At 43.4% G+C, this 24,908-nt stretch overlaps 1 protein-coding gene across 2 annotated transcripts in view; it reads left to right on the forward strand.

The window, feature by feature from the left end:
* The window catches only part of nrp2b (neuropilin 2b), a 56,935-nt gene extending 37,339 nt beyond the window's left edge, over positions 1 to 19,596 (forward strand). For both annotated transcript variants that reach the window (XM_030786089.1, XM_030786090.1), the window contains 7 exons: positions 5,143 to 5,217; positions 5,973 to 6,107; positions 8,997 to 9,262; positions 9,721 to 9,817; positions 11,494 to 11,526; positions 18,792 to 18,854; positions 19,292 to 19,596. In XM_030786089.1, coding sequence (XP_030641949.1) covers positions 5,143 to 5,217; positions 5,973 to 6,107; positions 8,997 to 9,262; positions 9,721 to 9,817; positions 11,494 to 11,526; positions 18,792 to 18,854; positions 19,292 to 19,596 — 974 coding nt within the window. The remainder of the gene's footprint in view (positions 1 to 5,142; positions 5,218 to 5,972; positions 6,108 to 8,996; positions 9,263 to 9,720; positions 9,818 to 11,493; positions 11,527 to 18,791; positions 18,855 to 19,291) is intronic.
* Positions 19,597 to 24,908: the final 5,312 nt, after the last annotated feature.

Genomic DNA, 24,908 nt, shown 5'->3' on the forward strand with positions numbered 1-24,908 from the left:
CGCTAGACCGAATCTGCTGGCTGTCATTCCACGTCTGAGTGACGGCCAGTGGATATGACATGCCGCAGGTCCCAGCGGATTGGCTGCGGAGCCGGAGAGAGGCTGGCCTGAGGCAGGCTCTGACAGGCTGTCGCTCTGACTTTGTGTCTGCCTGACTGAGAGGGCGCAATAAAAGGCTGTAGCCGGGGCGGGCGTTGGGGTCCCAGGAGACCCCACCCCAATTCCGATGTTTCAACAATGAAAGCGGGAGGATGAAAGGCGGACCTTGTGGCGGGCGCGCTACCCAGCTCCGCGCGAGCTTGGTTGGCAAGGGTTAAAGATGCACTGTGAAAGCAAACACACCGTAAGGTTTAAACCTCTGTGTGTCATCTGGGCTCCTAGCATGGTGCTGGCATTGAAAGTGGCAAAGAGAGAGAGAAAGAGAGGGAAGGAGAGAGAAAGAGAGAGAGAGAGGGAGAAGAGGAGAGAGAGAGAGAGAGAGAGTCTTGGTTAGCTCATCTACTGTGCGCTAGGGGAATCAGTGTTGGTCTGTGAACCAGATGTGAGGGAAACTCAGCAGGCTCTCTCTGAACCGTCAGCATCAAACCTCTTTTAAACCCTGTCATCAGAAACCTCCTCTATAAACTAAACATACACTCACACAAACACACACACACACACACACACACACAGATTTGAATGAATGACTGACCTTCCTTACATGTTTCTTCTTTGGCTAGTGCACAAAAGACAGAGTGCACTCAGCCACCTAGTCAAAATCACAATTATAGTCAAAAGTCATCAGAAATATAATCAAAAGTCATCAGAATTTTAGTAAAAAGCCATCATAATTATAGTCAAAAGCCGTCAGAATGTATCTCTTGGATGACAAATTCAACACACAATCCATATCATTTTAGACTGATACACAGCAAATTCACGGGTGTTAAATGAACTCTCTGCTATGTGTTGATAATCCTCAGAGAATCAGATACTTTAAATATTCAGTAAGGCACATCAGCCATACACCACTAAACAGGCTTGATTACCTCACACACACACACAGCTGTCAACATGCTTACTATGGCCTTCATGGTCTCCTGAATGTCTAACAACACAAACACACACACACACACACACACACGCACGCACATGCACACACAAACAAAAACACATTCTTACACACACACACACACACACACACACATCTGTAACACGCATGTACATCTCCTTTTCTCTCCCTACCTTTCCTCGATGGGCAGAAGTTGCAGAGAAAAGAAAAAAGAAAAGAGAGAGTGAAATAATGAATGGATGGCTAAATGAGAGGAGACGTGGCACACAGCGGTGGTGTAAGCCCAAGCGTGAAAGGCACACAGAATGACCTCAGACATTTCAGTCAACTCTCTGCCTCTCCATTATTCACAACCAAGCCCAAACTGTGATGTGCCAGAGGTCCCCTCTGCAGAGAGAGAGAGAGAGAGAGAGAGAGAGAGAGAGGGGGGAGAGAGAGAGAGGATGAGGGGACAGTGACCTCTACTGGGGGCAAGTACAATTCAGATAATGTATTAGGAACATGCTACAGCTCTCAGCTCTTATTCGTTAAAAAGTAAACCATAGAATGGAGGATTCCACCGTTGTCTGTTTCTGAACATACCTCGGCTTTCTCTTCCTAAAAGGTGCCAATTAAATCCGTTTTGAAGGTCTGAGTTTGTGTTGTAAGTCGGTGCATGCTCTATGCATGATGTAATTTGTTTAGTGTAGTTTCACTGTTTAGGCTGCATGTAAACAGCCCACAGATGGGTAAACAGTGTGTGTGTGTGTGTGTGTGTGTGTGTGTGTGTGTGTGTGTGTGTGTGTGTGTGTGTGTGTCAGGGAGGGAGTGTGTGTGTGGGGGTGGGAGCGTTTAGGGAAGCCCAGGCCTCGTATCCAACATGGACTTAAACAGCGGAGAGAAGCGATCATTTTCACATGTGGGAAGTTCATTTCACTGTCTGTCATTCCTCTCTCTCTCTCTCTCTCCTTGTTTCTCTCTCTTTTTTCCTTTCTGTCCTGCTGTGCGTCAGCTAATGAACGCATTAAAAGCAGAAAAGCGGTACACATCTGCCCTGTAGCTCCTAAGCCATTGACGTCTTTAGTTCTGTGGGGTTTTTTTTTTTTTGTATCTGTTATGTATTCTATTTCAACTCTGCCATTGCCATAAACCTGAAATCTGGGAATTTATTATTGGAATATTGCTCTTTTGTTTCCTCTGATGAGGAATGGGAAAATTGTGCATTGCCGAACCATACTGAGAATGTTCGGTTTATGAATGAATGCATTAGATATTTATCACCTGGAAACAATCTGTTGTTTTGACTAAGCACAAGGGAGCTGGGGGAAGAAGGGGGGAAGAAGAGGGGGGGGGGGGTTCCATTATCACTGGCCAAGCAAACTGGCTGGCCAGATTACTGCATCACTTTCCCAGTCAGCCACAGGGGAATCCAGAAGCGCTGAGACAATATATCACTGTGGCGGGAAAGGATGTAAATACATGATAAAAAAGAAAAAAAGTCTGCTGTATACTGTGTAAAAAAGAATCAGAAATGAAAACGTTTAATTGGTTTAGTGTTCTGAGAAAATTAACTTATTGTCAGGAAACCCGAAAGGCCAAGGGGCTTTGAACATCCATCTGAATGTTACCAATTAAGGATGCAGCTCTCACTTACAGCAGGACTCTGTAAGAAGAGATCTGCTTTTGTTTAACTGTTAGAAGTCTCTCTCTCTGTCTCTCTGTCTGTCTCTCTCTCTCTGTGTAAGCGTGTGTTTACATGATTTTGCCCAAGCATACCCTTCCATTATTACATTAAACACTTGTTTTCTTCTTGAGGGATAATGTGATACCTTGTGAACTGGGTTCTGGTTTTATGGACCCTGTCCAGAGATTCTGGTTTCTCTGGGCTCTCTCAAACATTGCCCTAGTTCCCCCCTGTGCTGACTGACTGCAGCTCAGACTCAGCCAAGACCAGCTCCCTCTGTTTGACATGAATCTATCCACAGGCTCACTCTGTGTAATTGACCATTTGAAATCTCTGTGTCAGTGTGTGTTTTAGGGCAAAGGGACCAAAGCCTGCATTAGGAGGTTAAACAGAAGCTAATCCTCAAAGTATAGGGAGAACATTCTGGAATAGCGTACATCTACAAACACAGCGGGATTCTCCCAGGTTTTTTCCAGCCCATATACATGTCTGCACTGCAACACTCCCAGTGTGAATCCGAATCAGAATCCTATATATTTAATTCAAGCAGAGTCCGGCGCATTTGTTTGTGATACATATGGAATGACAGAGCTGTAGTATATGATAGCTGTAATCATATTATTTCAATATTGACTGAGAAACAGGCCAGTGTGTGTTTACCTGACAGGATGCTGGTGTATCCATACCAGTGTCAGACTACTCCAATCTCTGAAGGTTAGACCAGCTCATTCCTCCACCCAACCCTGACACCCCCTCTCTGGCTCTCCTCTGTCAGCAGTGACAAAGCCAACGTCGCCAAAAGGTCTCTCTCTTCACACGCTGACGAGGCCGACCTTTACACACACACACACACACACACACACACACACACACACACAGGAGACAGAGAGAGGATGAGTCCTACAGTGGTCGTGTATGGTGGTGTGCGGTCTTTCCTCACTAATTACAGAGAAATGGAGAGAGGGAGAGAGGGAGAGAGAGAGAGAGAGAGAGAGAGAGAGAGAGAGGGAGAGAGAGAGAGAGAGAGAGAGGGGAATAGCAGTGGCTGTGTGTTCTGTCCCCTCACCCGGAGACATTGGGCTTGCCGGGGGGTTAATTGCATCGGTAAATGGCACCAGATTAATACTAGTCTAATGTCAGAGACACTAACAGCTGGACTTTTTTCTTTCATGTGCGCTAACTCCTTATAATTATTAATATATTTATACGGCAGACTTTTCTTTTTCATGTTTTTGCTAATGTGGCTGCGCGATTAACGATGCCTCTCACGTATTCACCGATTAAGGGAGTGAATTATAAAGCGTAATGACGCTAATGATGCTAACGGCTGATAATCATGACTCTTTTAGCATGTATTATTCTTAAGACTTCACTTGTTGGACCTCTCTGTGATTAATCAGGGTTGATTATTAGGTCCAATGTTTCTGTAAGAACAAATTTTGTATTGGCGACTGTGAGAGCGTAGATTGGAGCAAAAGTCTTTTGCTGTTTTGACTGTAATACAAATGCCTCACGCATCTCTCTGTCTTTCCTTTTCTCTCCTTAACCTTTCTTAGGATAGAGAGAGAGAGAAGGATTTAAGTGAATGAACTCTAAAGTCCAGTTGGTGGGGGGGGGGGGGGGGGTGGAGAGAGACCGAGAATGATTTATGATTCATGGAAAACCCCAGGATGACTTAATACAGGAACATCAGTGCTTCCTGGGTTTGAGGGTTTTTTTGGGGTTGAAGATTGAAACTGTGGTTTGTTAATACGGAAGCAACTGGTTTGGGTCTGTTGCCGCAGGGGTTCAAGAAGAAGGTGATAGTTTGGTGGTTAGCACCATTGGCTCAGGCTCTGAGGGAAAACTGCTCTATTCAACGTTCTTGATCCGCGGTCTTAAGTCTGTTTCTTTAAATGAGTCATAAGCAGTGTCAACCCACCCTCTCTGCTTGATGTGGCCGGTCAGAAAAAGGTTTGCCTCCAGTAACCCTCACGGAACAGTTCAGAGAGGGCCTCGTGCTTTGATTCGTTTTCTGGCTGTGTTTGTGTATTTGTGCGTAGTGTATACCAAGGTCACTGAGCCAGGAGCATTTATCACAGGGGAGAGGCAAATGGCAGGGAAGCCACCCCCCCCTCCTCTCTCTCTCTCTCTCTCTCTCTCTCTCTCACTCTCTCTCTCTTATGCACAACCTCTCACTGATCCACACAGATTCACAGTTCCTACTCAAATGCTTAGAGCTTAAGTTTTTTTCTTTTTTTTTTTTGTCTGTGTGAAACAGTGGAAGCGCCTCAGGTGTTTATGCTGATACCTGTGGATGAGTTCATTTAGAGTCTGGCTTATAAAGGTTATTACTCAGTCTGGCACATCTCTCTTTCCCTCTCTGCGCTTCTTCTCATTTTTCTTCTTTTCTGTTTTTTTTCTTTTCCCCTCCCTCCATTTTCTACAGAATCCACCACCATTCCCGATACACCTACACCGACGCCGCCTGAAGAGGAGACCAGCACTACCCAGAGAGGGCCGAGTGAGTTATGCACAAAACCACACAGACATGCGCGAACCTGGTTTGGCACTGTAACAAATGAAACAGGGCAGTGATTAGTCAAAGGACGTCCCTAGCACAGGCTAATCTCTCTGCTTCAGTGCTATCATTGAGAAGTATTGATGATGTCAATCACTCTGATCAATGCCTGCCTGATACCGACACTGAGTAATGAGCATCTGCATCTGCAGTGACTCGGTGTGTGTGTGTGTGTGTGTGTGTGTGTGTGTGAGGGGGTGGGGGGGGGCACATGCATGCATTCCGTACATTCTTTTGAAACAGCCAATGCATTTACAGAGTCTTTTGAGTCCATTTGTACATCTCAAGAGTTCCTTCCAGAAGAGGAACTAACATTATGCTAACCACCAGCCTGCGACAGCTCCTTCCCTGTGTTTGCATTGATTGCTGAGGAGGGGGTGGCTGGAGGAGGAGAACCATGCAGATGAAGCTGGCACCGCTTGAATTTACTGTCCTGGTGTCTGGGGATAGAGCTGTATTATAATAAAGACTGCAGAAGTGTGTGACTCAGGGGCTTTGTCCTTAAGTAGTCTCAGAAACGCAAGCCTGTTGAGAATTAAACATATACAACTCATTCGAGGGACGCATACTGTCTAAATAAGTAACTTCTGTCTCATTTTACTTACATACTGTATACATACACTTAAGGACACATACTATATTTCTATGAATGCAATGCATAAAACTGATATTGTTCTCTCTTTCCTTTCTTTCTTTAGTATCATCCACTGTATCTTTGGGTGAAATGTGTGACTTTGAGCGAGATCTGTGCAGTTGGGTTCACGATCCCAAAGCTGATCTGAGCTGGTCCCTACACAGCAGCTCTGGTCTGGACCTCTCCCCTGGTTCTGATGGTTAGTATTTAATACAGGATTAGAATGCACAATCACCTCATCCCAATTCATCCCATCCTCATACCAATTCAAGGACACATCAACTACAGAATATGTGGCCTACACTGTAAAGTATATATAAGATATATAAGTACACTGTGTTACACTGTTGCTTTCTAATCATGACATAGGCTCTCTGTAGTTGTGACAGTCTCTGTGACTGTAACACCCTCTGTGACTGTAACAGTATCTGTAATTGTAATAATCTTTCTGATGGTAACACTGTATGTAATTGTAATAGCCTCTGTATTTGTACCAGTCTCTGTAACTGTGATAGCCCCTGTAGCTGTAATTTCTTTGTTTGTTCCTAAATATGCAGATATTAGGGTGTGTTACAGTGGGCCAGAGGCTTGGTTGTGGTGGTATTTAAATAGCGTTGGTCTGAATGAGCACTGGATGCTCTTTTTTTATTGCTGTATTGCAGCAGGCAGCAGAAAAGGTAATGTGTATAGACAGTATTGATAGAGTCCTCTGTACTCCTCTCTACATCCCCCCTCCCACACACACACACACACACACATACACACACTCCTTCATGCACCATCCATCAACAGACTGTCTCATTAATTATGTGTAATTAATGTGATAGCTGGGGTCTGGAAATAGTCTGTGTCACTCTTTCTCTCCATCTTCTCTCGCTCTGTGGATATGAGCCCAGCCCTTATCCTTTCACTCCATTATACCTTTGTAAATAGACACACACACACACACACATACACACACACACATTGTTTTCTCTGTTTCTCTGGGCTAAAAGCTCTCTGCTCCTCTTACTCCTCACTCTTCACAATCTGCCTTTGGACACTGATAAAAAAGAAAAGGAAAGCAAAAAAAAAAAAAAAGAAAATTGCTCAGTTCTCCATATGTGTGGGTTTAAAGAGAGATCCAGCCAGAGAGAAGAGAGCAGAGAGGAGTGAGTCTGTTTTAGTCATTCTAAATCCAAAAAGTACCACCTCTGGCCCCCAGAAAGGTCCTTTCCCTCCCAGTTCACCTACAAACTGTGGCCAGGGACCTAACTCTAACTCTTTCTCTTCACAAACCTGGAAAATGCAAACACAAGACCACATACATCTGCTTAATGCATTGAAAATGAAACTTAACATGAACTACTTCTGTAAAACACACTGGACCTGTGTAAAACACAAGCTTCAGCTCAGCTGCTCTGAGACTCCTGTAATGGGTGCTACAGTTGACCGAAACTTTAATGTTCTTAAAGTAAGAAAGCACGGAAGGAGTTAACACACAGTAGGCCTAATTAACTACAACTGAGGGGTTTTCTTTTTGAGAGAAAAACTCCCAGAAGAGCTTTCCTTACCCCTCGCTGCGTGCCTCACAGGCAGATCACTTTATGCTAAACAGTCTTCCGTCCATTGCAGATATTACAATTAAATTCCCTTTATATACACCATACCCAGGATCAAACAGGGGAAAAAAAAGTTCTGCTATATTAATTAAGGACTGGAGTTACTGAGGCACTTTGTATTCACGGTGAAAACAGAGGTGTGCATGTTTTGTTTTATGTCTCATTAATCTTGCTGTGCTTAAAAAAGAGAGTTTAGTTGAAATTCGGTAAGCCGGGGAGTAAACTAAAAGATCATTTGATATTCAGCGCTATTATTTATTTATTTATTTATTTTTTGCGAGAACTCTAGATTTATCTTGACGTGTTTAGTAAAGATGAGAAGGTGTCGGAGAGAAATGTGCTAATCGCTAATGTCATGCTGTGCTAGCAGATCTCTCAGGAAGTTTTACGGGAGCTTTCTCCAACAAACACTTTCAAAACCTACTTTCCGCATTGTATTCTCGTTTCTACAGTTGACATGTCAACAAACTGACATTGACAGAAGGCCCATTTGCAGCATCTAAGCACCGTGCTTAGAAAACAGGAAAAATGTTAATGGTTTTGTTTTGAAAGCAAGTTCCGTATTTCATCACCGAAAAAGGCAGTGAAAGTGCTTAATAATTTATTCATTGTTCACCAAGACATACAGGATGCTTCCTCGATGGAAATTATACTGCTGAACAAGCCTGATAGAAAGGGGAACGATGGAAATAAATATCAGTTTGTCAAAAGCACATGATGTGTTTAGTGCATATGCTTCCTCTGCTGATGCCGTGGTATTTCCATTGAATAACAGAATAGAGCGCTCGGTTTGCGCAGCGGAAAAGACGCTACAGCTCACCACCGCCGAGACGTAGTGTCGTATGCCGGTAGCGGTGCCCCGGACTGGCCGGACATCCACACGGGCTCACTTGACAGTGTTCGCGGGGTGGAAAGCCGGCACGTGATCGTTCCCCAGTCACTGCATCGCATGGTGTAAACTTCCACACGTGTTGCGGCGTCTTAGAAAAGTTCTCCGCAGTATAATGAAAAGAAGCAGCCAGCGAGTCCTCATGAGAGACATGTGATCGTCTACGCCTTCCCTGACAAGCATGGGAATAAGCAGGCGACGGGAAATAGCAAAGGGAGGGAAGTGGCTTTGACAGAGTAGGGAGAAAAGGGCATAGGAGGTGAAAGAACAAAGTGAAATTTCTCTGATTTAGTAACAGACAAGAGCTTATAGTGAGTGTAGTAGTATTATTATTGAACAGAACATCTCAGTCAATCCCACTGTAAACCCTTATCGCCTTCATCACCTTTCTTTAACACCAATAGTGCAACGTTTAGGTACAGCAGCTCTCTCTCTCTCTCTCTCTCTCTTTTTTTCTCTCTTTCTTCCTTCTCTGTCTGTCACTCCCTATCTTTTGTCTTCTCTCTCTTTCTGACAAGCAGACACATACACACATCATACAAACACATATGATATAAATCAGGTGTTTTCTCTCTCTTCTGTTGTCATGCTAATGCAGATTTCGGGAGTTTCCTGTACATTGACGCGAGCCCTAAAGCAGAACGACAGCGTGCGAGGTTGCTGAGCCCAGCGGTCGGTCCGGAGAGAGGTCCACTCTGCCTCCTGTTTCACTACCAGTTGCATGGGGATGCCCAGGGCAGTCTGAGGGTGCTCCTCAGAGACCCCGACGAGGAGGAGACACTACTCTGGGCCCTGAAGGGTGACCAGGGACCCACGTGGAAGGAGGGACGCACCATCCTACCCCAGTCTCCTAAAGAATACCAGGTACTGACACACAGCTTCATAACACTCTCATATGTGTTTTATGTTACGTGTGTCATGTGGGAATCTGAGACAGTGTGGTTGTGAAACAGTGATCATACCCCAGCCCACTGAATAACAGCATGCGTGGTACTATAGTTTTATCTGATCCTAGTCCGGTACAGAGCTCCTCCAATCACAATATTTGCCTTGTTCTCAAATGCAATCTGTTTCTGTATTTCTACTGCTTTTGTGTTGTACTGCATTGTGTTGTTGATGTTCTGTTTTTGTTTTTTGTTGTTGTTGTTGCGTTCTTGTTTTGTTTTGGGGTTGGTTTTTTTGCATTTTATATCTTTCTATTATAACAAGAGCGCAGCTACGGGGTCAAAGCAATCAGCAGTTGGTAGACAGCAGTTGACGGTAGAATATTTAGTCTCGCCCGTTCTCACCCTGCTCACCCCCCCCCCCCCCCCCCACTGCAGGTGGTGATTGAGGCTTTCTTTGAGCACAGCGGCAGAGGTCACGTCTGGATCGACAATATTCACATGAGCTCCAGTACTGAGCTGGAACAGTGCACACGTAAGTCCCTCTATCTCCAGCCTCTCTCTCTCTTTTCTCTCCCAGCGAAACAAGGCAATGTGTTCTTACGTCCACTTAGCTCATTCAGTCAGAGAGACACACATTTTTACAACAAACAGAAAAACAAACAGGAGAGGAAAGACCCCCCTTAACGCTTTGTTCAATCTAAAGAGGAAAAGAAAAAGAAAAGTAGGCCACACAAGCCCACTAGGCTTCAAGTCTAATCTATGTTTCATTAGATCCCCCCCCCCGATCTTCTCATCCCTTATTTGTAAACAGGGTCTTATAGAGCTGTGACCATCCTCAGGCTGCTGGGAACTCTTATTACACACACACACACACACATACACAGCTGGTCCAAAGACAGCCCTTTTCAAATCTGGTTCTCAAGCCACAGAAATGCTCCTGGTTTCTGGTGTTACTACATACCAATGCTTGGCTGAAGTTTTTTTAATTAGCAAGCATACGTTAAAAAACCACAGGATTTCTTGCTCATGGATTTTTTTCGTGTGGATATTGGATTTTGTTGGTTTTTCAGAATTGAAAAGCCCTAATTTAAGTGTCTGGAATGTGTTAAAACACAGGGGAGTCACTTTGCCTCGGTGCAGTCTTTCAGTCAGTCAGGATCATTCAGAGCAGCGGCAGAATGAAGGGGTTTTTTTTTTGGGAGTAAATGCACCTCCTCCTCTTTGGACATCTCATTTTTATACAAAACTCAGTGGGCAAACAGTCTGAGCACACTCACCGCAATGGACCGCGAGTTTAGACTTCATACGCACGCACACAAATACAAATGCATTTACACAAATGCTCACATGAACTGCCTTTATGTCCCCGAGTACATACACACACACACACAAACAAACATGTACACAGGGATAAACATATACCAATACACAAATACACACGCGCACACACACACACACACACACACACAAATACACACACAGACACAGACACGCATGCACACACCAGACACCACCCCCCCCCACCCTCCTCCCCCTTGAGTAGGTTTTTTATCAATTAATTCTGTTCAGTTTGCACCCAGCAGCCGTGCTCTGCTGCCAAAGAAGTCCCAGGTTCCCTCGCTCTGTTCTGTCTGAGTGTCTCTGCATTCCAACCATTCTTAATGAGCTCTGGGTTTTCTGTCAACGTGTTCGCTCTCTTAATGGCCTGCTGCGGTGGAAAAGACTTTCTCTCTCTCTGAGCCAAATTATACAGGCACACTCACCTTTCCCTCAGCCGAGTCCCTACGACATCACCTCCGGCCTCCCATACACACAGATCTGTTTCTAAGGGATTCTCTGCTTTCCTCTTCACACTCGTTTGGGTTACAGTATTAGCTGATAAAGTGATTAGATACAGATATGCATCAATGCGTATTTTAATCAGTTTGGTCTTAACAATCCCACTGCCAGCCAGAGGATGATGGGCTCCCTCTTTCGAGTCTTGGTTTCTGTCAAGGTTTCTTACTATTTCAGATAAAGGGAGCTTTTCCTTGCCACTGTGTCCTCAGGCTTGCTCACGGGGTGTCTCAAGTCTAGTCCGTTGTAAAAAAAGCACTAAACAAATGAAATTGAATTGAAACTTGAGTGAGAGCTATATCAGTCTGATAGTATAGTTCGTTATTACATAGTGTAGTTAATGTCTGTTTGTTTGTTTGTTTGTTTTTTCAGAGCCCTATGCTGCCTTTCCTCCAGACATGACCGGTGAGTTTCAGTGGCATACATCCCTTTGTCCCTTCCTGTGCCAGTGCTTGTGCTTCCTGCTTGTCGTAGAGCTCAGTTTACAGTTAACTAGCAGGCCTCCAGACACTGAATGTGGGTTAAGTTTTCACACCAAACATCTGTGGCCAGACACACACACACGCACAGATACACACACGCGCGTGCGCACGCACGTGCACGCGCACGCGCACACACACATGCATACACACACACACAGAAACTCTGGACTCAGGCAGACTACATCTGCTCATAAGAAAATGTTATGTGGGTGTGTGTGTGTGTGTGTGTGTGTGTGTGTGTGAGTGAGAGAGGGATGGTAAGAGAGAGAGAGAGAGAGAGAGAGAGAGAGCAGTGTTACTCCTGTCATCATCACCAGCATGGACCGTATCCCAGCATGCCTCTGAAAACCCCATTTTGGTGATCTCTTGTTTGTTTGTGTGCTGCCAATGAAAGTCATGTTTGCATTTTGTCATGGGTCAGAGAGCAATGGACAACTCACATTCAGAACCACTGCATTGATCTGAGACATGCCTGGGTATTATACTGCGGTATACATGAAGTCATATCCATATTCCTGGACATGTGTGGTACTATTAGAGCACTGTGCGTAAAACATAATAGGAGCATTGTATTTGAATGTCATGACACAGAGGTTCACATTTTTTTTATCAGAAAATTTCAGATTTTTTTCAGATTCTTCAACTGTAAAGTGGTCACTACAATTTTCATAGTCATTATAACATAGCAACAGTTGGCTGTGTCTTCTGAAAGATGCAATTTATGTGTAATTTTTCATAAATGGACTGAAGCTCTAATGTTAAACTTATGTCAGGGAGTCTGAATTAAAGTGTTACAGTTGTGAAGTGGCCAGTGTGTTGAGGTATTACAGTTCCATTGTGTTTTCGTTTATGTGGCTCCAGCCTCAGTGAGAGTTATGTTCCCTTTTTCCTTTGTTTAATATGTGGAATGGCACCACCATGGAGATAATAATGATCTTTCCAGTGTCATGTCTCTCTCTCTCTGTCTCTCTCTCTCTCTCTCTGTCTCTCTCTCTCTGTCTCTGTCTCTCTCTAAAACTCTAATTCTCTCTCTCTCTCTCTCTCTCTCTCTCTGTCTCTCTCTCTCTGTCTCTGTCTCTCTCTAAAACTCTAATTCTCTCTCTCTCTCTCTCTCTCTGTCTCTGTCTCTCTCTCTCTCTCTCTGGCCAAATTTAATCACATACATGGAACACTGCATGGCTTCACACTCCGCTCAGGTGAATGTGGAGTTGATTCTCATCCAGGCGCCATTCATTCAACTTCTCTATTTCAGCCAGAATCCACAAAACAACATAAACAGAGATAAAGCAGAGAGACAGAGCCTAGCTAAATTTCATACGCTTGATTTATTTCCAAGTTTATGCGAAGGGACCCATTCCAGGTGAACGGTTTAGAGGAGTTTTTAATGGAAGAGTTTACTGAGGTTGGCATGGCTAGTGTGGGAGTTGGTTGGCTGGTTGTTGGTGCTGGGTTTGTGGGCATGGGCTGTGCTGGGTCGATGGGAGCACTGGGCTTGAGGTAGTGGAGCCTGGCAGAGACACACAACATGTACAAACACAGAGACGATGCTTACAAATGACCCCATAAAGACACACGCGCACACACACACACACACACACACACACACACACACACTCACTCACACACACACTCACACTCACACACACTCACACACACACACACACTCACACACACTCACACTCACACACACACACACACACACACACACACACACACACACACACACACACACACACACACACTCACACACACACACACTCACACACACACACACACACACACACACACACACACACACACACACACACTCACTCACACACAAAACACAACACGCACACACACGCACACACAGAAAAGAAAGGATGAACCTTTTCAGTTGTATGTAGCTTGCAGGCACAAGTCTTATAGACAAAACATTAATATGGAGAATAAGCTCTGCTAAATCTCTAGTCCTCATCCTCAGTGTTAGTGTTTGAAATCTCCCTGCAGACTCAAAGCTGTGTTGTTCGTCCAATATGGGAAACTTTTGGGAGAATATGAAACAGTGTGGATATATACTGGTTATATGTGAGTTGAATTGCCAGGCTTTGACAATCAGCTCTACAAGAACAAAGCGCCTTATCGATCTACTGCTAACAGAATCAACTGAAGGTTCAGAACATTCAGTGGAAGATTTCTGGCCTTATCATTTCATAATCCCAGAAAACAACACCACTGTTTTCCAATGAGAAGAGCACAAAAGAGCAGCAAAAAGAATAGATCAGCCAATCGATTCACAAACAAATGAAAGCTTGATACATGTATTGGCTGTTTCACTAACTGTTTCCAGTGCTCGGGAGAACCTGCATGCATGTGCCTCTGCGTGTCTATGTGCAGCAAATGTCTGTTTTTGTTTGTATGAAAACAACAACAACAACAGCAAAATCAATATTACAAAAAAACAGATCATTCAAGCTGCAAGTACAAAAAAAAAAAAAAATGGCATGCCTCTCTACCCCAAGCCAACTGTTCTGTGTCTGTCCACCAGGGGGAGCCTTACCTGGCAGAAGTGAGCCCACAGTAGACAGCACAGTGTCATTGCAGCCCATGCCTACCTACTGGTATTACGTTATTGCTGGAGGAGGCACTCTCTTGCTTCTGGCATCCGCCACTTTGGTTATGGTGCTCTGTTGCCATAGATATCACCTGGCTGCCAAGAAGAGCCAGCACTCTGTGTCTTACCAGCCCACCCACTATCCGACCAGCACAGCCACTGGGCCCAACATGGAGCCTATGCTCACCATTAGACTAGACAAAGAGGAGCCCTGCTCACAGTGCTAAAAGCATGGACCCGAACAGACCACCCTACTCTTCATGTTTCGACAACTAACAACAAGACTCAGATTACGCGTTCCCGTAATCCTAATTTTGATGAATGACGCTCTGCTACCTCTTCGGACGTTTCTTCTTCTTCTTCTTCTCCTTCTTCCTCTTGTCGAGGAGGAGGAGAACAGACACGTGTAGGGACGTTTGTAAATGACTGAAGGGAGGAGAACGCACGCCGGGGGTCTGGGTAATAACGTTGTGGATGACTCTTTTCTTGAGAAGCGTTTCGTGCGGGCTTTTTTTTTTTTTTTTTTTTTGGTGTGTTTGTGTTTTCCTTTGCTGGGTTTTTTAACGGAGGAGAGTCCAGCCAGAAGTCTCCATGACAGGCAGCCTCTTCCTCTGTTCAGCTCGGCTCCCCAGAGTCAGGAGGAAAACCCAGAACCGCGGGGATTTAATCTCCTTCTCGTGACGAATCCGATTGTACAGTCAAGAGGACACTCTACCGATGCCAAAAACCTCCTGAGAGGGGAGGTGAGGAGAGCCTGAGAAGAGAGGCGTAGAAGAGAAGGAAAAGAGACAGGGAGAATTAGGAGGGGAAAGGTGCCTGCTTTGTTAGAAGGAGGCATTTGGATGGTTTCTCCCATTTTTTACTTTGAATAGGTTGGGATGCAGAGAGATGAGAGAGAGAGACAGAGAGAGAGAGAGAGAGAGAGAGAGATAGAAAGGGAGAGAGCAAGAGAGAGAGGAAGAGAGATTCTAGGATTTGAGCAGACAAAAATGTCTCTAATCCTGCTGAAGGAATCTTTGTCTATTGGTTCCTTCATGGGGCATCTGGGTGCTTTGAAGGACCAGGTCTGCGCTCTTTTTAAAACATACTGCTTACTTATGTTACTCATTTTTGCAGGGTTTTTTGTCTCAAAGAAAAGGAACAAAATGGATCAATGCTTTTTTTTTTTTTTTGCTCATCTCTAGTGGTTGGCCATTCTCATATCCTCTGGACCACTGAGTGAAATTGATTCAGATTCTTAAGGACATCACGCATTCAACCACTCTCTTTTATCTGGTTTATCTGAACAGGAGACAGCATGTGTCTACTTAAGAATGAATCGGGTGTTTCTGAAGGACAGTGGGAGATTCACTTACAATGCTTTTGCACATTTTTGTTTGATTTTTTTTTCTTTTTTTTTCTAAATTTAAAATCACTCTGAACCTACCTTAGCCAGTCTGGTCCTCAGAGAGATCCACTATTCTAGCCATCAAACAGACACAGGCCTTAAATCTGAGACTGCTACAATGTGACTGTCACAGTCTCACACTTCTGAACACATTTACATCAGTTCATGTTTTCTTTAAAGATGAAATAGTGAACTTAAAAGGTCATTTTGTTAAATGACACAACACGCTGGCTGACTCTAAGCCACGTCTGAGGTCGGGGTTCCTGGTGTTGGTGTAGCGTTTTTCTCACACCTTTTCAGTTCCTGCTATAATGGAAAGCCAGAAAGAGAACTGTGGCCACACGGTTTTGGAAAACCTGCCAAGTACTCTATAGTCGTACTTTAAAAAAAACCGTTCTCTGATAGCACATCTGAAAAAAGGAGAGGGCTCAGTCGCTGTCTGTACCTGACGATCTGATATCTCAGCACATCACCATTCAGCTCCAGAAACACTGTCACCTGCCGCTCCCGGTAACGTCCCCTTTGTGAGAGATCTGCCGCTCTCTGTCATTCCGTTTGGAGGTGGCATTTCACAACCCACACAAAAAAAAAGATTCTCCTTTTTTTTTGTTGTTTTTTTTTTTGGACTAGCCCAGACAGCGTGCTCGTACCGCTCATCATTTTCTGTTTTCCCACCATTAGCCGCACTGATGCGCATCTGTATTGTGAGACCTGTAACAGTTTAAAAAAAAACAAAAAACAAAAACAGAATTCTGGAACATTCTGTTCCCTCACACCTCCAACCCATCACTGGACATTCATTCACTGAATGAATGAGACAGCCTCAATCCATGTCTTAGAGGGATGCCATTGTGAATTCAAAACTGAACTACTTACAATATACTATACTGTATATATACTATAATACACACACACATATACATATATAAACATAGGAGTTTACATTGTTCTATCAGGAAGGCCCTCCTCATTCTCATTCTGGCAGCGTAAGACCATTGTGGGACAAAGGAGGAAAGTAAATCCTGATATGTGGTTGTCTGCTTCGTCTGGCTGTAGGTGTAGATAATCTCCCATGACTGAGAGACAGTGGCCGTCTCTGGCCCATTCATCCGCCGCTCACAATAGGCAGCTCGGAAGGAAAGATGGCGTAGACATCAAAGACACTCTGTCTAAAGATAGTCTTTGTGTGAAAAGCCTGGGCTGTGAGGGAGGTTTGTTTAAAACACAAAAAGCTCACGAGAACCCCTGACAGACAGACAAATGCCACCTGACCTGTCAGACCTGTGCCACAGTCATGAGAGAGTCATCTCACATCGGTTCGAGTGCCTCACACAGCACCAGTTCTGTCTTAACCGTCTTCATAACAATGTTACTGACAGACAACGGGAGGCAGCATACACACACACACACACTAGCACAGCTGAACTGAGAGCATGCTACACATACATCCAGTGTCGTAAGGAAACAACAGTGAGATCTGACTGTTAGTTGGCTGTTATGTCCAAAACATTTTTTTTCTCTATTGAATTCCAGTGTACCACGTAGAGCAGAAAACGTTTTGGAATCAGAAAATGATTTGGAATCAGAAAACGGTTTGGAAAACCAAGGTATTTTAGAGTTCTAAAATGGGTCGTCAGCATCTTAGGACAGCGTGCGACAGGCCAACAGTAAGGCCAAGTCTAAAGTTGTGAGACATTTACAGACTTTTCACAGAAAAACGGATTTTCACCAATTTTTGCCTACTATGGGAATATTTCACAAACTGTGTTTGTCCTTTTCATGCCAATATACAATGATGTCTTGTTCCTCTGGAACACCTTTCTGATGTTAATAGTGGTATAATTTTATGAGATACACTTTCATCCTCTCATGTATATGACTGTATGATTTATGTATGTATTCACAGGAAGCCTTTAACTTTGACTACTCAATACAAAATACCATCAAAACATTTTATTTTTCTGCTGGAAAATTGGGTTATACTTGTGTTTTATTTATGACTTTCTTCTGAAGGATTTTTTTCCCCTTATTTTTTTCTTTTTATTGAAACAGCAATGCTTACAAAATGAGGTCTTGTCATATTGTTGTGATGTACTTTTTAACGGCTACAGCTGCTTCTTAAAGATTTGTTTAAGCTCTTAATATTTTTAATAACTCAATGTTCACAGTAAAATTTTATGAAGTTTGCTGTAAGGTATATTTCACAAGGCAGTCTCCTTGTTCTGTCTTTTGAAAATATTAATGAAGAAACGGACTCAGAGAGGTGACGGTGTGCAGTGGCTGTCCATTGTCTTGCCTACACACACATACACACACACACACACACACACACACACACACACACACACAGAAGAATTATTACTCTGCTTTTTGGTTTTTCCTCTCTCTGTGACTTTTTTAAATGCTTAACCTTGATTAAAGAAGGTACTATTGTTTTTAAGGTTCCAAAGTTGGTCATAGATTAGTCACAGAATTAACATGAACATAAATAAAATGCAATCAGTAGTTCAGAGAACCAGCTTCACCTGTCTATGTTCTCCAGAGCTACTGCTCTTGCTCTGTTTTTGTTTTTGTTTTTTTTGTTTTTTTAATACATTTATTTGACAGCAGTTGAGTGGTAACTCTGATTGACATTGCTCTCTGAATGTCTGTGTGCTCTTTCATACCCTTTCTGTGTGAATACAGGGCCTAATTGTGACTTTTCTCTTCATGCCATGCAGCCCCTCAGAGTGTGTGTGTATGTGTGTGTATGTGTGTGTGCTTGTGTGTAAGTCATTTTAGCCTGTTCAACTTCACTGTCTTGGACATGTTGTATGTCATGTTATAATAAAGTGATATTTTTCTACAAAATACCTTTTGTGAAATTTAAAAGGTCGATAACTATATTGCAGGAATCTGGGAAAGTAAAATAAATTCTTTGATTTATTCACTGCTGAAAAAAAAGTGGACTATTTTGCCTCAGCACAGCAATGTCTGATTAGGTTGCTATATTGGGCAATTACCGTTGCCTGAATTTGGCAAATTTTGTTCATATTTTTTAATCAAGTGCTCAGTTTTTGCCAAACTAAGCATAGCTAGTTCATTTTACAACAAAAAGATCCATTATTGTTTTCTATTGTTCTCTCAGAGTCAAACAGAATGTTTCTGAGTTCATCCTCATATTCATTTTATAATGTGTTTCATATAAATGTTTATGTCTTTCCCACAGAACGGAGGCCAGTTGATTTTGGAAACGATCCACTGTTCCACGGCAGAGAGCGGTTCGATCAAGGTAACGCTCACACTCGCAAGCTTTCGTTATTGAGAAGAATGAAAAGTTGGATTTTGGAGTAAACACAGATTTTTGGGTACCTACAGGCACCTGTGTCCCAGTCTTGATTTAATTTAATAAAATGTGTTGCCCAATTTATAATGGCAGTCAGCAGACAGGCTCATCTTTCCCTTTCATACCTCAGTCAATCAGTCTCTCAGTCTTGTCAATTCTTAGTTCTTAGAATAAATCCCACGACTTCTCGAGATCTCTTCAGTCTGATGCGCAGCATTCTCTCCATCTTAACCAATCAGCTGTATTGTAGAAATCACTGAGGTGAAATGAGCCTAGACTGAGCTTCTCATCTGGAAGCTTGATGAAATTCCATGATTTAATGTTTAGTGGATTTCAGCTCCCCGGGCTGTTTTGGCTCATGTGTCGTTCCGGTCTCTCTCCAGGTTTTCCTTTCCCTGCGTTGAGCACACCGGGACCATCGCGAGAGCCTCCGGTGACGCGGGTGTCGGAGAAGGACAACGCCTGGCTCCTCACCCTGGACCCCATCCTGGTCACCATCATTGTGATGAGTTCCTTGGGCGTCCTGTTGGGGGCGGTGTGCGCGGGTCTTCTGCTCTACTGCACGTGCTCCTACAACGGCCTCTCCTCCCGAAGCTCCACGACGCTGGAGAACTACAACTTTGAGCTGTATGACGGCATCAAGCACAAGGTCAAAATCAACCAGCAGAGGTGCTGTTCTGAGGCCTGATGGTGGTGCATCAGGCCTCCACCCGACGCCCTCTCGCCCTGTCAACCCTGTCCTGAAACCTTCGTCAGCTCTTAGCAGCGTGAGGGGAAAAACCCAGCCAATCAGAGACTGTGATTTGAAACTCACTTCCCAGTCATGACCCACCTACAAATTTCAGCTTCCTCTTGGAAGCCTTAGAGAAGACCTCCCCTGTAGAGCACGCCGTGGATGCGAGAAGATATCAAAACATATCAGTCTAATGCCTATCCCAAAATAAATGTATATGACTATAGATTTGTAAAGAAGAAGAAGAAGAAGAAGAAGAAAAAAAAAGTTTTAAAATCGGTAATGGACATTAGAAGTGAGTGGCACTAGGAACTCTTAGACAGATTGTTGCTTGTGAAAGCTTGGCCTCCATTTTGTGAAAGCAGTGGCCTAGAAGATTGTGGACATTTTGTTTAGTTTATAGACATGTGTCTTTACAGTATACAGATACTTGCTTCTGTTCTGCTCTGTTGTCATCGTTGGTATTTTTTCAGCGGTCTTTTTTTCTTTTTCTTCTCTTTTCTTTTTTTTTCGTGTGTCAAAACGTCTTATGCCAGTCTTACACTTTTTGTTCAGCCTGTTAATGACACAGTGTTCTCTTTTTTTGTTTGTTTTTTGTTTGTTTTTTTTATCGTGAACTGTTAACAGTTGTTAAAAGAACAGGTTGAGAAAAGAGAGGAAATATCTTGTATTAGGGGGACGAACCTTTTGGCCAAGTAACTTTAGAAAAAGTATTAGGATGGTCCTTGGTGGGATTTTTGTGGGGGGTTTTTTGTTTGTTTTGTTTTGTTTTTGCTTTTGACTGTTTGATCTGTACACGTAGTGTGGCCAACACTGTGTGAACTATTTCTGCTATTTTATTGCAACCTATGGATTGCAGTTGGAACCTCTGGGCTTACGAGTTTTAGAGAACAGAGGAAGAAACTCTCGCTCCTACAGAAAAAAAAAAGAGAGAGAGAAAGAGAGACAACCTCCGTCCTCTCCAGCTCTCTTTGTCCTTTCTCTGAGGAAAGAACTCAAGCTGCAAAGAGAGACTTCATTGTGGAGAAGTTGGGAAAACCCAGAGCCACATCCTTGGACACTATTGAGCCTTAAACGAACTGTTTTTTTGGAGGAGAGCCATTGCGAAAGGCCAGTTCCTGGGTCAAAACCCCCTGAGGCCTTGGAGGATTTAGGCCTTATGCTTTCTTTGTTTCACTTATGTTTACTCCATCTGCTAGATTTGCTGTTAAAAAAAGAATTCAAGTTACCTTTTTTTTTTTTTTTTTTTTTTGCAGCAAGTATGCCTCAAGGTGAAGACATGGGAGAGAGCGTGTGAAGAGAGAGAGAGAGAGAGAGAGAGCACGAGAGAAAGCATGAGAGAGAGAGTGAGAGAGAGAGAAAGAGAGAGAGAAAGAGAGTAAATCCCCTCATCGTACCTCAGACTGGAATACCCCCTTTCCTTACTGTGCTTTCTAAAAGGCATGTTGGGAGTTGGAACTCTTGTTGGTGAGAGGAGAAGGAGAGAGAAGGAGAGAGAGAGAGAGAGAGAGAGAGAGGTGAGGATTGATTAAATGGTGTTGAAAAGAAAGAGTGTTGGAGAGATGGGAAAGGGGGAGAAGTTCTTTGTGGGGTCATAACGGTGTGCCCAGCTCTGTTTTCATTGGACTCTGTTGACTCTTTTCCAAGTGCCTTGGAGCTCTCTCCTGACTTAAGCTTTCCTGCAGAGCTGAGATAGTATTACCTCTTCTGTCTAAGACAGGGGGCCAACACCAAAAGACATGGACATCCCGGCACTGGTCAGACAATTCAATTGTTGTTTGTAGACTTTGTACAGAAATGTTCTTTTTTATTGTTATTATTATTTAATAAAGGATGAATAACTAATATGCATTCCTCTGTGGGTTTGTTTGTTTTTTGGGGGTTTTTTTTGGTTTGCTGACTGTACTTTTGTGAATGAGTGTCTGTGCATTCGTACATTATTATGTGGTTTGCTCAGTTCTTTGTGCTCTCTCGGTTTCATTAATAAAGTTGTGCTGTGTGCACGCACGCACACACACACACGTACGCATACACACACACCGTTCCCATATAATCCCTGTGACTCGTGACTTTAGACCCTGCAGCCACCCTTACTTAGGCATTCATTTAATTAAAGGTCTGTGGAGTACAGTGGCATGACTACAGTCTCCTTCTGTCTGTCCGGCTGTCTGTCTGTCTCTCTTTCTTTCTCTCTCTCTCTCTCTCTCTCTCTCTCTCTTTCTCTCACTTTCTTCTTTTTCTGTCGCTCTCTCTGCCCCAGGCCCCAGAGAGAGGCAAAAATACAGGCATTACTGTACCACTCTCTGTGATCTGGATGGAAAAAAACAGAAACATTAGTGAGAGGACAGGAAACTTTCATCTCCCGAGCTTTCATCATGTTCTCAAAAATCATCACCCAAAATTAGCCTTTGGGGAGATATGCGCTCTCCACAGACGGAGCACAGAGGTTGGCATTGGCACCAGGAGATTATGAAATCTGGAGAGGAGCCTTGGTGGATAGGATGAAGTATGGTCTGTGTTCTAGAACATACCAGACCACACAGACTCTATTTAAAACCCATACACAGAGACTTACGCACACAAACACAAATGAAGTCCATAAATGGGAATGGAGAGGTTCTTTACAAGATCCAATTCCCATCTCAGGCCATTCCACACAGTATGCCAAGTCCAGACCTGGTACTGTCACTATAAACATAAGGTTTACAAAATCCATCACACCTTTGCTTTCTTGTGTGTAATAACTCAAAGAACCTTTCTCGCTATCATCTGCTACGGATAACAATGTTATCTCCTTAATGTACTTATTTGGTTAGAGTGTCAGTTATTTTATTAACATACTTATTAGTCCAGTGTGTTATTAACGTACTTATTTGGCCAGAGTAGGAAGAGATCCCTACCAGTCCAGAGCAGCTGTTGGTTGCCTGGCTAACGATACCTTGTACTGGATTTTGACAGCTTGCAACCAAATCATGTCGTGAAGTATCACTTGGCTAGCTCTCACGAGTCTTTGGTCACGTGGATGCCTGCCACTTCTTCTCATTAGCAAGCTCGTTTTCTTTGTTACCAAGAGACAGGGTGTATCAAGGTAGAGAAACAGAGTAACAGTGACTGGAAAATCAATGGAGTCACCGTGACGACGGTTTGTGTGTGTTTTGTCACTGGTGATGGAGTTGACCCAGTGAGAATCCAGCTGTGTTCTTTGGGCTTTTCATATTGCCTACTGAGAGATTAGAAGGGACTTTGGATCCTGTAACACCATCACCTTACAATTTCAACACTGTTTACTTAATCAAATTAAAAACGGATGTTTCGGTTCCCACTCTCTCTTTTTCTTTTTTTTTTCTTTTTCTTTTTTTTTCCTTTTCTTCATCTCGGGATATCAGTCAGTACTCCAGAGGGTGCCCATCCTTAAAATCAAAGACACATCATTCCATCGTGTCATCAAAGCCCGAAGATCTCATTAATCAACGGACCAGGCCCATCTTTGAGACGCAAGTTGGACTAACACAATAGGAAATGTGTCACGCAGTAATCTAATTAATTCCACACATGTGGTATAGGACTAATGACAAATGGCTGGTTATTTCAGCGCACATGGCCTGTAAACTGAGTGATAAGGGTGCAAAATGTCAGCTGCTTATGAATTGAAAGAGTTCCATAGCAGTGACTAGCAGTGGTGTGAGAAGACAGTGGGAACTGCTGCAGCAGTGGCAGTAAGTGTAAATGGTAGTGCCAGCATGAAAGGCCATGAGCACTGAGAACAATGCTGCTCTGTTCACTGATCACTGCAGCTGTAGGGACTAACAGTGCAAAACACAGAGTGAGTAGAAAGTGCTTAGTGATTGAGTAACAGAGAGTGAGTAGAGAGTGCTTAGTGACTGAGTAACAGAGAGTGAGTAGAGGTTGATTAGTGATTGAGAAACACAGAGTGAGTAGAGGATGATTAGTGACTGAGTAATAGAGAGTGAGTAGAGGTTGATTAGTGATTGAGAAACACAGAGTGAGTAGAGGATGATTAGTGACTGAGTAACAGAGAGTGAGTAGAGGTTGATTAGTGAGTGAGAAACACAGAGTGAGTAGAGGATGATTAGTGACTGAGTAACAGAGAGTGAGTAGAGGTTGATTAGTGATTGAGAAACACAGAGTGAGTAGAGGATGATTAGTGACTGAGTAACAGAGAGTGAGTAGAGGTTGATTAGTGATTGAGAAACACAGAGTGAGTAGAGGATGATTAGTGACTGAGTAACACATTAACGGAGTGAGCGGACAGTGATTAGTTATGGAGTAACACAGAGTGAGTAGAGGATGATTGGTGACTGAGTAACAGAGAGTGCTTAGTGACTGAGTAACAGAGAGTGAGTAGAGGATGATTAGTGACTGAGTAACACTGTAGTCTATCCTGATATTACAGACAACAGAGAGAGTCCTATGAAATAGACGGGGTATTGTCTGCATGGGACTCAACCCCCCTCACAGCAGATGGCAGGGAGATGAACAGATCAGCTACCAGCTTCCCCTCCCCCTTCCATGATCTGGAGAAATTTGGCAAAGTTGGGTGGGGTGGGGGGTTGCTTTCAGCATCGTCCAGACCATAGTAACAGCCTCCTGTCTCTTGGGATGGGGATGTGGGGTGGGATTTTGTTTACTACATTACAATCACTCTCCCAACATCTGTTCCATCCAGGACACATTAATGAATTTCATACGCACTGGAAAATCACTGCATGTTCATGATGGCGTGTATGAGTACAGGTCAGCAGAAGAAAAAAAAACAAAAAAACATAAGACCCAGAGAGTGTGTGCATGGTTTCCCATTAAGAGAGGGGGCCGAACAAGAAAACGGAGCATTTTAAAAAATAAGAGGTTTTGGTAAGCCGTTGGTTCAAAACCAATTCTTGTTTCCAATTTTTTTTTTGTTTGTTTAATGTTTTTGGGAATTAATGGCCTCTTCCTGTTTCAGGAGCAGTCTTTTCATTATGTTTTAGTTGTCTTCTATTTCTGTTGAGAGACATAACGCCTCTGGCCCAGCTCTGAGTTTGGGTTTGGCTTGAGAAAGAAGAACTCATGCCTTCTGGAGACCACACAGCAATCCTCCCCGTCACTTCACAATGTACCGTTTAACTTTTTCTCCTTCCTTTTTTTTTTTTTTTTTTTTTTTTTTGATTTGGCACTTGTTGTCAGTACAGAGCTGTGTAACAGCAGCCCATAAATTCCAGTTCAGAAACAGCTTTACAGTCATCAGGTCGTAGTCAGTAGTCAAACAA

The sequence above is a fragment of the Chanos chanos genome, chromosome 10 (assembly GCF_902362185.1).
Source record: "Chanos chanos chromosome 10, fChaCha1.1, whole genome shotgun sequence".
NCBI classification, from domain to species: Eukaryota; Metazoa; Chordata; class Actinopteri; order Gonorynchiformes; family Chanidae; genus Chanos; species Chanos chanos.